The sequence below is a fragment of the Thunnus albacares genome, chromosome 22, assembly GCF_914725855.1.
Source record: "Thunnus albacares chromosome 22, fThuAlb1.1, whole genome shotgun sequence".
NCBI classification, from domain to species: Eukaryota; Metazoa; Chordata; class Actinopteri; order Scombriformes; family Scombridae; genus Thunnus; species Thunnus albacares.
In genome coordinates this window covers 25,842,739-25,858,186 of record NC_058127.1, presented here as the reverse complement: position 1 = coordinate 25,858,186, position 15,448 = coordinate 25,842,739, and the positions used below count along the sequence as shown (strand labels likewise).

At 41.0% G+C, this 15,448-nt stretch overlaps 2 protein-coding genes across 6 annotated transcripts in view; one reads left to right on the top strand and one right to left on the bottom strand.

Annotated features, from left to right (window-relative positions):
- Positions 1–4,295, bottom strand: part of rtn3 (reticulon 3) — a 34,881-nt gene extending 30,586 nt beyond the window's left edge. Inside the window, exon 1 of one of the 2 annotated variants that reach the window (XM_044341268.1) lies at positions 4,013–4,295. In XM_044341268.1, the coding sequence (XP_044197203.1) occupies positions 4,013–4,103 (91 nt within the window). In that variant the 5' untranslated portion in view covers positions 4,104–4,295. The remainder of the gene's footprint in view (positions 1–4,012) is intronic. The other variant, XM_044341269.1, reaches the window with a different exon arrangement.
- Positions 3,760–15,448, top strand: men1 (multiple endocrine neoplasia I). Of its 4 annotated transcripts, none has more exons than XM_044341252.1 (10): positions 3,760–3,847; positions 7,124–7,606; positions 7,731–7,939; positions 8,111–8,239; positions 9,815–9,855; positions 9,971–10,058; positions 10,388–10,524; positions 12,404–12,548; positions 13,703–13,879; positions 14,168–15,448. In XM_044341252.1, exons 2-10 carry the CDS (start codon positions 7,171–7,173, stop codon positions 14,687–14,689), a joined length of 1,884 nt encoding a protein of 627 aa, XP_044197187.1. In that variant the 5' UTR covers positions 3,760–3,847; positions 7,124–7,170; the 3' UTR covers positions 14,690–15,448. The 4 variants fall into 4 exon arrangements, with proteins under 4 accessions (XP_044197187.1, XP_044197186.1, XP_044197189.1 ...); XM_044341251.1 differs by lacking the exon at positions 3,760–3,847 and adding an exon at positions 5,567–5,710; XM_044341254.1 differs by lacking the exon at positions 3,760–3,847 and adding an exon at positions 5,797–5,914.

The following is a 15,448-nucleotide window of genomic DNA, read 5'->3' as shown; positions in this document are numbered from 1 at the left end:
TCTTGGCAAGCCGAGTGGAGAGAGAGAGAGGGAGAGAGAGAGGGGGGGGGGGGGGGGGGGGGGGAAGAACTCCATGTTCTTTGAAGCTTTGCTTGTGTGCTTCACTTTCAAGTGTTTAACAGGGAGAACGTATATATCAAGTAAGGAATCAAAAGCATTTAAATTCACTGAAATCTGAAATATAAGTTCATTAAAACAACATTGGTGAGAATGATATGAGAATGATAACAACTTTGAAGAAAACAGAGTACTTGTGTCCTGCTTGTAACTCCTTTTCTTGTTGACAGGGAAAAAAAAAAAAGAGAGTGGAGCTGTGTGTAACTAATTTCAGAAAACTACTAGCTAGAGTAATTGGAGCCGTGTTAAATCATCTAAATGACAGAATGTTATGTAAAGCAACAAAACTTTAGGAAAAGGACACGGTTCTCCTGTTTTCTACAGGGTATGAAAATACTGACATTCAGTGAAAAGTCACAGATTAAACGGTGGAGTTTGGTGCCTCCAGTAATATAAAAGGTTAGTTAGTAGAACATTCCTATAAGAAAATGTGAGCACAGAGGCAGCTGTAACAGTCTGACCACTCCTACAATCTCACCAAATTCAAAAGTACCTTTTACAAAAAAATGTTCCGCCGGAAAACACTGTTTTTTTTTCCTGCTTGTGAGATTATACGGAGGATTATAAAAATGGATTCCAAGGCTAACTTCCCCCTGTAATATCTGACGCAAGGCTGTTTGAGAAATGAGGTCCTCATTTTTGAAGTGTGCCACTTCCTCTGTGACTAGTGTCACTCATCAGTGAGCGAGTCGAGTGGAATGGGCTCAGCTGCGGACAGGAGCTGGAGAGGCTGGCCGGCCTTCTGGTGGCTGTGACATTCAAGTGCAGAGCACTATAAAAATACTACTACTACAATAAGAGCTGGGCGATATAAATAAAAAGGACTGTAATGATATATTTGACAGGCTACTTTGATAAGTCATGTGGCAGTGTTTCAGGGATGTCAGTTTGGTGTGGTGGTCAGAAGATAAGTACAACTGATGAGCATGCCAAAAGACCAGCATAAACAAATACTGGCTGGTTGCTAATACGGGCTGGGTAAAACACATTAATTAATTCATTAATTAATCCAATTGATCACATGATAAATTCAGATATTGTACATTCCCACAGCACTAATGACATGTTACACTCTGCTGCTCTCATCTTCTCTTTTTAACAAAAATACTATTTTTATTCACTAATAAATGTTAAGCCATTGTTAATGTAAATTAACACTTCCTGTACATGTTTCAATTTAAAAGCCTGTCAGAACAGGGACAGATGCTGTTTAACATGTGGCAGACTAATGTGAAACATCTGTCCAAGAAGTGATGTTCAGCAACTTTATGTGATCACAACAAAAAAGAAAAAAAGAAAAGGAGAATTGACTTTAAACAATTAGTGAATAAATAAGGGATCTCTGTTGTCCTGATGGAATTAGTGCTGTGGAAATGTATATTATGCTCAATTTAGCGAGATAATTAAACACGGAGGGAGTATTGAGTTTTTCCATTAACAGAAAATTAAAAGCAGGAGTAAATTAACAGGGAGGCTTCTTGCTAAAATATGATAAAAATAAACAAACAGGGGGAATTAGGCATTAAGGCGTGTCTCTGATATCAGCCTGCTTCTCTCTGCAGCTCCACAAAATAAAAGGCCAACATTTGATATCTCATAGTTTGACCACTTTTCTCGCACTTACCAGACATTTCACTAACACATCATGTTTTCATGCTGCAATCACTTCATATGGAATGACTGTTCAAAGCAGCACACTGAAGCTTTTCAAACATTCCTGCTTAAACACAGTCAAAACATTACTGAGAGATTAATTCAATAATAAACCAGTTGAGTTCCCCTTTCAAAATAAAAATTCTTTATTTTGTTGGTTTTATCTCAAATGAGTATGGCTCTATGAGTCCATTCACTAAAATACTGATATTTCTTTTGCATAAAAGTTGGAAAAAGTAAGCCAACTTTAACAAATATGTTAAAAATATCTCTGAGTGGGACCCCTCACATCTACAAACAGTCTTTCCATATGATGTGAATGCAGAGTTAAATGGCCTAAAGCCCATATTTTTCAGGTGACTCAGCAGTGCTGGAATGACTAAGGTTTGCAGAGGGCAATGCCTGTTATCTGTTGTGGAATGTTTAAATAAACAATCATCATTATTCTAAATTTGGTCCAGGCAGCCCAGAAAACTATTTTCACAGCCATGTTTTCTGTAGTTGTGCTGCTTTGCCATGGCTGTATAAACCACTACTGATTTAAAAAAAAAAAAAAAAAAAAAAGTCCTCTATGTTCATTAAAAAACTCAAAAAGTAGAAAACTCCAGACAGGGACCTTTTTTTTTTGCATGTCATACCTGTCTCTCGCAAAAGTGCCAAAAATAGTCAAACAAAACAAAACAAAAATAACATAATGCACCAAAATTGTGTAATTTGCTCATGGCTGCCAAGTTTCTGGGACAAAGTGGAGCTATCCACAGTTGCTCACCAATATAATAATAATTATTATTATTATAATTTGTTCATTGTTGTCATAAGTGTTTGATCATACTATGCATCCCATGATGGTAAGCATGGAAATAATCTTGTCTTGAAATCTCCCTGCATATTTGTAGATTTCTAAAAAAAATGAACTTAATTTTTGCTTTCCTTTGTGATAAGAACTTCGAGAGCAAATTGAGTCTCAGTGAGGCATCATGCGCCACACCCTGCCACATCCAGTTGACGCCCATGACCACATGTGCCATAAGTCTACAAAGCCTACAATCCTTTAGATTAACAGAACATGGCTTTGAAGGATTTTCAAATGGCTCATATGTAGTGACTGATTGAGCCGTGGAGCTCAAATCAGAAAGCTTAATACACACCCAAACAAACAAACACACACTCACTCACTCAGTCAGTGATGGTGAAGCTGCCACTCCCTCATACACAATAACCTGTCTATAAGGCCCTGGGGGACAACACTAGTCCTTTGTTTTAACTAGACTTACCTAGTCAACCTGAAAAACTAAAAAAAAAAAAAAAAACACATTAATGAAAGTGACGACAGTAATTAGACAAAAAATTAATGATAGAACTAAAGCTCTTTGCCATGAGGTTTTGTCCTGGGTCTGATTACCATTACCAAGACGAGACAAAAAAGGGCAATGCGCCTTTAAGAGGTCCTCCCTTCATTGGCAGTTGCCCAGTAACAACGTATCTGCAGTGCAGAGCATCGCAGCATTTAGCACTGATAACGCTTTGTCACAGCAAATGTTGTTACAAAAACTCTCATGTAATGTTTATTTACTCATTAACAAACATGCTCACATCGTTGAATATGACGTAAGACTATATTAACAATCATTTGGATAACGTTACATATTCAAATTCGGCTTGTATCCAAAGCACTACGCAGCACGTATTTTAATAAAAGGTCTATTTTTCCGAATTAGCCCCGCTAATGACGTTAATCATCAGCAATCTTATAATTCTGTGTTTATTGCGACTGACCGAATATACTGCTCAGTTAATTGTCTTACCTCATGCTCCACCACACTGGCTAACGTTACTACATATATATCCGTTTATTAGCATGGCGACACAATACTGACACATTCATAAAAGACGTTTTGCTTGGCGTTATCGCCATAAAAGACAGCTGAATATAAGGCATGATTGGTAACTTTAGCCGTGAGACCGGATATGTTGACTACCACAGGTGTTCCCCATTATAGCTGAGACAAGCTTCAACTAACCACGTACAGGCTAACTACTGACAACATAAAAGAAAAGGGTGTCTGCATTACAATGGGTAACGTACAGCTCTAAGTTGAGTTAACGTTATGGCGTTACGGACTCAACGTAAACCTATGAAAACATTAATGAATCTATTAATAAAAACAAAAGACACATAGTATAGTCATTAATGGTAAAATTAACAGTAATATAGCTATCTTAACGTTAGGCTTTTTCTTACCGGATAGCTTTGATTCTTTGGCAGCAGAATTGTGTCCATCGGCAAACCCTTGCGACGATGATATCTGGGCGGACTGAGTCATTGGATCCATTTTACTTTAGCTTCAAAGCAACTGCACAAAGGCGATGTTGTCTCAGTTAAAATAGCTTTAACCTGTCCTTTGAAGGTGTATATGACGACTGACTTTCCTCAAATTTCCCCAAGAGCGGGACTCGGATCCGCACCTTAACGCAAACACCGAGCACTGAGACAGAGATGGAGGGAAACAAGGCGGACTATGGAGGAGGGGAAAAAACATGTCGGGGGGGCGGCGGGCGGGGGGTGGAGGCACGTTCACGGTCCCCTGTATGAACTCCTATCTCACAAATAGAACTGATCCCTGCGTTCAAATACAATAACATACAAACATTAAATTAGTATAATTGTCTTTACTCGTTGACTTATTCTCCACACCCTTTGCCTTTAAAAAAATACCTTTTAGCAACACTGATCCAACTGCATTAGACGGAATGTGTCGCATTGTTGAGAGGCTCATAAGCCTGTTTTAGACATTTTCGACAGCACATGAAGGCAGCAGGAGGAATATTCCTGAACACGAGACATAAAAATAAGAAAGACTTACTTAATCCCGAGAAAAATTGAAGTGTCACTACAGCACCGTCCAGCACACATCACACACAACATTAGAATGAAATAAAATAAAATTTAATTAAAAAAAAGTTGAATGAAAATAAAATAAAAATAAAATAGAAAATGTTATTATTATACATTGTGCAATAACTATATACGTAGTATATGATAAAATTAGAGTAGTGAGATAGATAAAAAAAAATAGTATTAGTCATCCATTGTGCAAATGGTCACATAGGATATAATGAAATACGATTTAAAAGTAAAATAAGAGTAGAATTATTATTATTATACAGTGCGCAATGTGCAATAGACACATTGTTATTATTGTACATTGTGCAGAACCGTAATACATGTATATAATTCTTAACCAGTCGTGAGTTGTTTGTGGCAAGGGGGAAAAGCATAGGGCGGAACACATCAGGGGAGGAACACGCTATGTCATACCTGCTCTCAACAAAAAGTGGCATTTTGTACTTCGTCGATTAGCTGTTATATCAATGGAAGGCTCTGTTAAAGACTGAATTTCGAGTAAATGTCACCAAATTAATTCTATTAAACAATTAGGCAAATATGAGTTAACTGTATTAACTGATGTTAGTTGGTTGGGATACAGCCAGGTACAGCCACGCTTTAAAAACTGTTGAATAATGATGGACTTCATTTTTACAGCACACTTTTATACAATTCTCAAATTAATGGTTTTACTGGAACCTGTTTTCCATTATGTAATGTTTACCTTTGTTCCATTTTGTAGTAATTTTTTCACATAACGGCACTCTGCTGCCCTCTGTTGATAGTGTTCACATATTCACATTTCATGAACTACATTTCCCAGCATACATGAGAGGAAACCGTATGCGCAGTGGGTTAGATCTGCAACCATAGGGATGGGTCTATCCGTGTTTAACTGCGCTTGACTACGGCCTACAAATCGTTATGAAATCTGCTCCAGTACGCATCGTAGAGATTGGTTACACACCCCGAGTGACTTTCGGGCAGACTGAACTGCGCGGCAAAAGAAGGGGACACAAACAAAAACATGTGGCTGAGGCTGTGAGAAAACTGGTACGTAATCTCTTGCACATTGGTCAGATTTGGCGTCGATAAGAGGTCAGAGTGAGTCGGTGTTGCGGCATATTGAGGCGATATATTTTGTGAAAGTGCTAGGTAGATAAGCATTATCCAAAAGTGGTGAGTTTAGCTAACTAGCAGCTCGTTAGCTCGTTAGCTCCTTCTGACTACAGCAGTCATTCATCCAGCGGCTCTCAGGTTGTTTATCTCAACGTCATTTCAGCACTTTATCTCACTTATTTAGACAACTTAGTATGCATTTAGCCAAGTAATACCAATGGCAAGCCTAAGTAGGCAGCTAACGTTAACCTAACTTAGTAAGTTAGCTAGTTAGCCTATGTCTGCAAGTCTTGCTAGCAAATTAATTAACTTAAGGGAGTATTTCGGTCTGCACTGAAAGAGTCTAAGTAATGTTACATGCGATGTGGCGGCGACATGTAGGTGTAACGTTATTAGTTGCAATCACAAACCTCCATCAGCTACTATGTACATGCTAAGCAGTGGGAGTGCCCCGCCCACCACAGCGCCATATAGCCATGTTAGCAGCATTGATGTAACTACGTTACACAACGAGCCCAGCTGCTCAGCCGAGGGTTACTCTGCGTTTCATTTGTTTAACCTGCGGCTGTTCTCATGAAACGGGTGGAATGAGGTTTGATGGGATTATAAACGGCGCGTTTATTACTCCTGATAGATACTAGAGGACAGTATGAGCGCGGTTAAATGAGTGACAAAAAATATTGCTCTGCTTATCTGCACAGGACACACTTGTGTGTAACTTATGTAAGTAAACAGTCTTCAATATGGTAGAGCTGTTTATTTTATCTCGGGATGAACATACTGAGGCAAGCATAAGAAAAACTCGCACAACGAAGAGTGATTAAGTTTTTAAAAAATAACCTCTATTCATACATAACAGTTTTTCCTATGCAAAACTAATTTAATCCGTTTACTGAATAGTACTGTGAGCAGCCTGTTATGCATTTACAACATATTACTGAGTAGGATATGTTGATGTATTTTAAAGGGGAATTTTTAGGATAGAATCACAAATGTCAGAATAAATCTGGCAATATTCTATACTTCTTTCTAAATTTATCTCATGAAAAGAGCAAAAGCAGTAATTGATTATTGTGTGTGTATCCAAAGCCTGATACATCTTATTCCTCTGTGCCATAGAGCTCTGTTGTTGTCAGTGAGTCACACTGTTACACTGGGTTACATGTTCTTTCATTACCATTAACACACACTGTAGTTTACTTTGACTCAATCCCACAGACAGACAGTGAGTAGTGAGAGATGCACTAACATATTGTTGGTTTTGGCCTTTTAATGGGATTTGTTGACAAAAAGAGAAATAATACCAGTTTTGATGTTGAGTTGAACTGACTGCTGTGTAACATTCAGTACTGCAGGTGAGGAGAACATCTGAGCAGTGACTGACAGTGGACATCATGGGTTTGCACTCAGCCCAGAAGAAGCACTTTCCCCTGCGGGGGATCGACGGCGTGGTTCAGATGTTTGAGGCTGAGCTCCACAAGTCTGAGCCAGACCTGGCCCTTCTCTCCCTGGTCCTGGGCTTTGTCGAGCACTTCCTGGCTGTGAACCGGGTCATCCCCGTAAACGTTCCAGGAGTACGGTTTGAACCACTGGAGCCGGACTGTCCCAACTCCTGTTTTCCCACAGTGGAGCTGGGCATGATTTCAGCACTGTACGAGCGCTTCACAGCACAGATCCGAGGAGCAGTGGACCTGTCCCAGTACCGAAGGACTGCTGCAGGGTCCAGCAGGGAACTGGTGAAGAAAGTGTCAGACGTGATCTGGAACAGTCTCAGCCGCTCATACTTCAAGGACCGGGCCCACATCCAGTCCCTCTTCAGTCTTATCACTGGTACTACATTCCACATATTAGAAGGAAATAATTTTTTATGATGATGTTATGAGGAGTATAGTCTTTGATCAAACTAAAGGTAAAGTCAAGTAATCTAAAATAAGTCTTGTCAAATTCGAACCAGGTACAAAACTGGACAGCTCTGGGGTGGCGTTTGCGGTGGTGGCTGCCTGCCAGGTGCTGGGTCTGAAGGATGTCCACCTGGCGTTGTCTGAGGACCACGCCTGGGTAATCTTCGGCAAAAACGGCGAAGAGACGGCTGAGGTCACCTGGCACGGAAAGGGTAACGAAGACCGAAGAGGACAAACAGTCACAGCAGGAGTCAATGAGAAGGTGAGGTCTACCTTCAGCTTCCTAGCAGTAAACTCCCCCCTGAGCACGTCAAGAGACTAATACATTGTCGAAAGATCAGGAACAGAATACATACTGTACGTGTAGCGCATCATATGTAAGGTTTCACATGGCTGTAACCCTGTCCTGTGTGTGTGTTTGTGTCACCCTCAGAGTTGGCTGTATCTGAAGGGCTCCTACATGAAGTGTGACAGAAACATGGAGGTGGCCTTTATGGTTTGTGCCATCAACCCCTCACTGGACCTGCACACGGACAGCTCTGAGCTCCTGCAGCTACAGCAGGTGAACATGCAACACGTAGAGTCTGCATTGGAATGTTACATATTTATTTTTCTTTTTTCTTTTTTTTCTAACGTCACACAACACATGGAAAGTTTCAGTTTGACAGTAGATGCTGGAGGAAGAAGTGAAATAAATGTTAAAGAATTCTGATGTACTTATGTAGCATAAATGATTGTTTATAATATATTATACCCACCATCTTTGTCATTTGTCATATAGTAAGGTGCTTACTATATGACAGGTCATATAGTAATGACAAGTCATATAGTAATGACAAGTCATAGAGTCATATAGTAATGACAAGTCATATAATAATACAGTAATGACAAGTCATAGAGTCATATAGTAATGACTTTTTTTGGAAATGGTAGAAAGAGACATGCCTCAACAGGTGTTTCCGCTGTGGCCTCTTTTGTAGTTGTGGTTTGGAGCTGTCCTTCCTGTTCTTGGAGCTCGCTTCATTAAACTGCAACATGCAAACTGTGACTTTCTACATGAGATCAATTACTTTCATGTTCATTTTGACATGTTTCCCTCATCAAAACAAACACCGTACTTCTGTCCAATGCATGAACATGTAAGAGCACTGTAGGACATAAAAATGTACCTGCTGTTTGTGAGTGACAATCTTTTGTCACCACCATTTGCAATCTGCATTCGGGCAGTCTGACCTTATTTGGCTGTCTACTGATCGCTTTCAGCCATGTTGGAGCTGTGTTAAATTACTGCGAATCCAAACCCAACATTTCCTGCTGCAGTTGCTTCACATTAAAAGCTTTCAACTGGCCATCTAACAGGAGGCCAAAATTACCAAAAGGAATAACAATGTGTTCCTGTTAATTTTCCTATTAATTAAAAAAAAAAAATATATATATATATATATATATATATATGGATGGATGCATTTGGCACTGTTTGGTCCGCAGATCAGTTTTAAATATCACAGGGAGGAACAGTAGAAGGTGAAAAAAGCCAATTAGATAAAGAGCTGCTGGCAGTGGCTCTTTCTGTTAGAGCAAACCAGCACACCTCCAACACACTTTGACCTTTGAACTTGGCATGCTGTCCTGTAAAAAAATCATTGGTGATGGTTACTTGCGGCTCAGCTCAGACCCCCACTATCGGAAAAAAAACGATATTTCTCACCAAACAGATGTTGGCTTGTTAAAACAGTTCAGTTTGTGGGATTTCAGAGCTCTCTGGCAGATAATACCAGATCAGTGTGTAGCGATGAGGAGACTAACACTCCTCAAATTACTACTTGAAACAAACATAAATATCATATTTCCATCACTGTTTGAGGTTCCACTGGTGGTTGTTTATCTTGTTGAGCCCTCTTCTTCTACAGTAGTATAATAGCACCTGACTGGAGAATTAGCACCATCTACTGCTTATCTCCATGAACCAACTCCTAATATTCACACAACACGCATAAATCAGCATTTTCTTTTGCCCATTTTCTGAAAATTTGGTTAAGATGTATGATATATTTGGATGGAAACCCAGCCAGTGACTCCTAACTTCTTTATCTTTGTTGGAAGCTTTTTCATGATCTGTCTTCTTTTTTTCAAACAGAGACTCCTCTGGTTGCTGTATGAACGAGGAGACCTGGACAGGTGAGTGTTCGTTGCTGTAATGTAAACATGTGATTCTCTCTGAACGTCTCACTGCCTGCCTGTCCACTACAAAGAGTTTGTGTTGAAGTCCATATCGTCCTGTCCTGTATACCAGGTATCCCATGGCCATGGGCACTCTGGCAGACCTTGAAGACCAGGATCCAATCCCAGGCAAAGAGAACCCTCTGAAAATCCACCTCCAGGTAAGTTCAGCAATACGTTTTTACAGGCTCCAATGTTGAACTATTCCTTTTTAAATATATCAACAGGAGACACATTTTAAAACCTTTATTCATTGTCAACTCAACTTACAACTATTTGGAAACAGTCGTATGAAGCAGACATGCACTTAGCAACCAGACAGAGTCAGCTCTACTTGTCAAGAACTGACACTGACCGTTGAATTACTGTACTGGTTATAGATGATCCAGTGTAATGATGGTGCTACAAATGCTTGTTGCATTTGTTTCCATTTGATCAGGATGTTTTATAGGAAGTGTGTTCCTGTGCTCTCTCTCTCTCTCTCTCTCAGGCTGTGAGTTCTGCTCAGAAGTACTACAACAACGAGCACATCTACCCCTACATGTACTTGGCTGGTTTCCACTACAGGCACAGGAATGTGCGGGACGCTCTGAGGGCCTGGGCCAAGGCAGCTCAGGTCATGCAGGAGTGAGTTCACACTGCTTTTACACACTAGTGTCTTACAGGTTCACAATAAGAACTATAGGACTATAATTCCTTTTTTTTGTGATGATTTTTCTTTTATTTAAGCTGCCTTCAAATGGAACTTGTCAGGTCATATTTCAAACTGGGAAGATAAGCACACAGTATTCTTAGGCTACATCCACACTGATAAATTTGCTACGTTTATACCTAGTGTCCACACTACTCCAGCATTTTCAAACGGCTAAAACGCTGCTGACCCTGTTTTAGTTTGAAAAACTCAGGGATTGTTTTAGTCTGGACAGGCAAGCGATGAAAACGATGACGCTGACACCCACGTTTGCTTCCTGATTGGGTCTTATCAGGCACAATATGTCCTTCCCCGATTTTTCATGCCCCTATCACATGACTATTTCCAGAAGAAAACAAACAATATTATGTTACTTCCAGTAAAAGTTCCACCTCGGCGTCTGTCCAAGCAAAGAAATCTCTGGTCTTACTTTTCACCATTGCTGTTCTTCCTCTGTAGTATTTTCTACAACTTAAGCACAGCAGAGTAGACTATCTGCTTCCTGCTTACACCGGCACACGCTGTATATATGAATGGTCATGTGATGGTCATGTGATGTACGTTTTCAAGTCCTTTTCATACATACTCCCCATTATGTAAAAGTGATTAATGTGACTTCACATGTTAGTTTCATGTATGTATCAAGATGATGATCTTACAGGTCACACCAAGAAACATTCCTCCAACACTCCTAGGGCAGCAACCAATGATTATTTTCATTATCAATAAATCTGTCAGTTATTTTCTTGATTAATTAATTAGTTTTTGGTCTGTAAAATGTCAGAAAACGATGAAAAATGTTGATCACCGTTTCCCCATGATGACATCATCTAATGTCTTGTTTTGTCCACAACACAAAGATATTTACTGTCTTGGAGGACTAAAGAAGATACCATACATACAGTACCAGTTCTTTCTCCTCAAAGCTTCAACTGCAAAATACATCTTAAAAGTCATCAATGATGCAGCTTATAATCAACTTATAATCATCCAAAAGCAGAGCCTCCAGCAGCCGCCTCACTTGTTATTACACCAGACTGACACTAGATGGCAACGAAAGCAAACCTATTGCTAGCTGATGTGACTCACTCTATAAAAAACTGTGAATAACAAGAATTAATCAGGCATCTTATTTTAAAACAGAAGTATTAAAGTGAAGTGAAGTGAGGCTTGGATTTGCAGCTCTGGTTGAGATTTTTACAATGCAGCAGTTTTTCCCCACACTCTGAATATGTGGCAGCTCCCGATACTGACACATCCACCACAAAGAAGTCCAGTGCCAGTCAGTCTGAGAGGGTGCGGCGGTTCAGCCAGGAAGAGTCCAGCTCTGCATCCTCGCTCTCTCTCTCTCTCTCCTCCCCTTTAAACACACTGTTCACGAGCAGCTGCTAAATATACCACCAGACGACACATTCCCTCCCCATCTATCAGCTTCCCTTTCCTGCTCCCCCCATTGTTCTTCAATTTCAGCCTTTTTCCCCTCTGTGCACCATTTACAAAGGAGAAATATGTGCGTGAGCGCATAACAGTGGATTCTTTGTAGATTATGCGGCGTGAGTTCATTTCTTGTCATGTCTGGACTGCTGGAACAAGCCTCAATAAGTACATCAACATGCTACAGGTCCACATTACACCCTAGAAGGCTTTAAATGGTTAACCAAATGATCTTAACTTCATGTTGTAATGGCTGGGTGAACACACACACAGTAGATGAAGAAACCACATCCTAATCTAAGGCGTATTTTGTGGATTACATTCAGGCTTTCTCTCTTCTGATCCTAAAAGTCTTTCTCCTCTGTCCCCCCGCTCCTGCAGCTATAACTATTTCCGTGAGGACGAGGAGATCTACAAGGAGTTCTTTGACATTGCAAACGATGTTATCCCCACTCTGCTGAAGGAGACAGCCGCTGCTGCAGAGAGTCCTGGGGAGGGAGGAGAGGGAGGAGAAGGAGCTGATAAGGTGGGCATTCCCTCCCAGAGGAGGAGGTTAATACAGCGGATGAAACTCTCAGATCTGCTTTATTTTATAGTAGGATCTTTTTTTTTTTTTATTGCTTGTCAGTGGAAAGAAAAACATTTGAACTCAAGAACTCAAGGGGAACTCCACTGATTTTCCACATTAGTGTGTGTGGAGTACTACTGCATTTGTGAAAAAAAAAAGTAGCATAAAGCCTCTGAAATGTGATGAATTGCCTCAAGTGATGTCATCTGAGTCAGTGTGGGTTGGGGCTGAAGACTACAAGTATGAAAACGAAAAAAAACCCTGGGCGTGTGGAGTTAGAAAGAAGTGAGCTGGAAGCAGGATAGCAGCTCCAGGATACATTAGCCGCTACTAGCATAATACACCTGAATGTCCAGCTGAATTTTTGGCGTTAGAGTGGAATTGTGGGAAATGTAGGAGCCAGGTTTTGACAAGGAAGAAGAACGCGTGGAATATGAAAGATGCTATTTCTGGTTCAGCCGCATCGACTTATATCCTTAAAACAACTTCTCAGACACCGTCTTCACCTTGTATTCACCTGTGATGTGTATCCGGATAACGACATCCAACCACAGGCCTTTGCATTTTACACCTGCTATTAATAAGTGTTCTGGTTATCATCATTCTGCAGAGGAAGAGCTTATCTGTAGCTTTTTGACAGGCAGCTCAAGACAGCAGGAAGAGGTGGAGTTAAGTGACCTTTCGACATGTAGGGTAGACAATAATCTCCTCACCATACAAACATAATACACAACATATCACTTACATATCCAGCTAGATGAGAACATGCCCAAAATACATGAATCACTTCTTCAATATCATCATAATAATTTTCTAAACCCCATCTGAGAAGCATGTGTCTTGTTGGAGGGATCATTACAGATACATATATTCTCCTGGTATCTCTTGGAGTCTTGGTATTATTTCAAATTTTTAAAGCTTACAATCAAAATAATGCCTATTGGCAGTATGATACCATGTGAAGTCTAAAAAGAACACAAGTGTTAAATAATTTAATGTCAAGACAAGAATGAGGCTAAAATGTATATACTGTGTTGTCATTTTCAAGCCGGATGTGTTCTCTCTGAGTTATTTTGAACTCTTCCCTTTGCATCATCATCATCTTTCTTCAGGAGCATCCCAAGCAAGCAGCAGCAGCCCTCTCAGCACTCCAGGACCCAGAATGCTTCGCTCACCTGCTGCGCTTCTATGACGGCATCTGCAAATGGGAGGAGGGCAGTCCCACACCGGTCCTTCATGTGGGCTGGGCCACCTACCTGGTCCAGTCTCTGAGCCGCTTTGATGCACAGGTGAGGAACCTAAAATAGCTCCACTTTGAACTTCACAACAGCTATAGCCAGCGCAAAGACAGTGTGCAGGAGCCAGGTCACATGATGCTTTAGCATTTTATACATTTCTGTTAGCTACATTAAGGATTTCAAGCAAAATTGTAAGTTAAAGCTACCAAAACTAGTTTTTGTTTGGACATGTGAAGGTTTTGTTTCTTTCTTCTTTCTTAAAAAGCAGGAAATTAGATTTCCAGACTTGCACTGATATCCTGTGTGTAGCTAAAACATGTTCACGTCTGATTCACAAAGGTGCGTCAGAAAGTGTCCATCATCATCAAAGAGCTGGAGTCTCCAGATGACGACGACCAGTCCAGCGAGGACCCTCGGGAAGGCCGCAGACGAGGCCCCAGGAGGGAGTCCAAGCTAGAGGAGCAGGGTTCCTCCCCTCTCGCCGCTCCCACCTCCCCGGCCTCCCAAACCGCAGCACCAGCCCAGCCCAAGAAGGTGGGAGAAGGAGGGGGCCGCCGTCGCTCCTCCCAGAGCCTGAGGGGCGGAGACGCCGAAGGAAAACCCAAGTCCCCCAGCCCGGACTCGGCGCCCTCGCCCCAGCCCCAGCATCCGGCGTCCCCCTCCTCGGCCGGCCCCGTCGTGGCCTTTCAGAGCGAGAAGATGAAGGGGATGAAGGAGCTGCTGTGCGCGGCCAAGGTGAACTCCAGCGCCATCAAGCTACAGCTCACAGCCCAGTCGCAGGTCCAGATGAAGAGGCAGAAGAGCACACCGGCCGGGGATTACTCCATGTCCTTCATGAAGCGGCAACGCAAATCACTCTAGACATTCTGATTGTTGTAGGAGGAATTCTCAAGACCCTGAGACATACTGTGAACACAAACACGGACACCTGATTAACCTCGCTTTTATTTGTAAACCCTTTTTACCAGTGTTTTCATCCGGAAGTCCCGCTCAGTCAGTATCCTCATAGTTCCTAGCAATATATTTGACTTGCACAGATGATCTTTGAGTTAAGCATCACATATCAAGTTTATATCAAGCTAGAATCAAACTGATTTTCCGGGAGCTGCCTCGTGTGATCGATTCGTTACCGTTCACTCATGATTAGTTTTTTTTTTTATGGGCATCCAGTTGCACACTGACCATTAACTTCTCATTGACTTTCATGTGGATGTTTTGAAGCCAAAGTAATGAGGATGACCAGAATTCAACGTACAGATGTGTAAATATCAAATTGTACTGTTAGGAACCTGTTCATGACTGAAGCCTTGGAAGTGAGTATTTTTTAGGATAGTTACTGTGTAACATTGTCCACTTCTGCTATATCGACAGCTTCTTTCTTGCTAGCTCTATGTTGCCTTACTTTGCCTTTGTTCTTTTCTAAAGTAGGTGGCCTTTAGTTTAGAAGATAGCTGAGCTAGGCCTGATTCTAATGATTTAGAGAAGACCAGAAAGACCATGCACTGTTGACACGGAGCCACATTAGGTGGTCCTGCTACATCGTATTTGCTTGATGACTTGTGGTTTTTGTTCTTGTTTTTTTTTGTATCTGCAAGTAATAAAGACCTGATGAAAATACAA

What these genes read in the sequence shown, in the direction of transcription:
- men1 (XM_044341252.1), top strand. Translation starts at nt 7,171, where the DNA reads ATGGGTTTGCACTCAGCCCAGAAGAAGCACTTTCCCCTGCGGGGGATC. An exon ending in CTCTGAAAATCCACCTCCAG is followed by an intron (nt 10,059 to 10,387) that starts GTAAGTTCAGCA and finishes TCTCTCTCTCAG; the next exon opens with GCTGTGAGTTCTGCTCAGAA. An exon ending in TGAGCCGCTTTGATGCACAG is followed by an intron (nt 13,880 to 14,167) that starts GTGAGGAACCTA and finishes TGATTCACAAAG; the next exon opens with GTGCGTCAGAAAGTGTCCAT.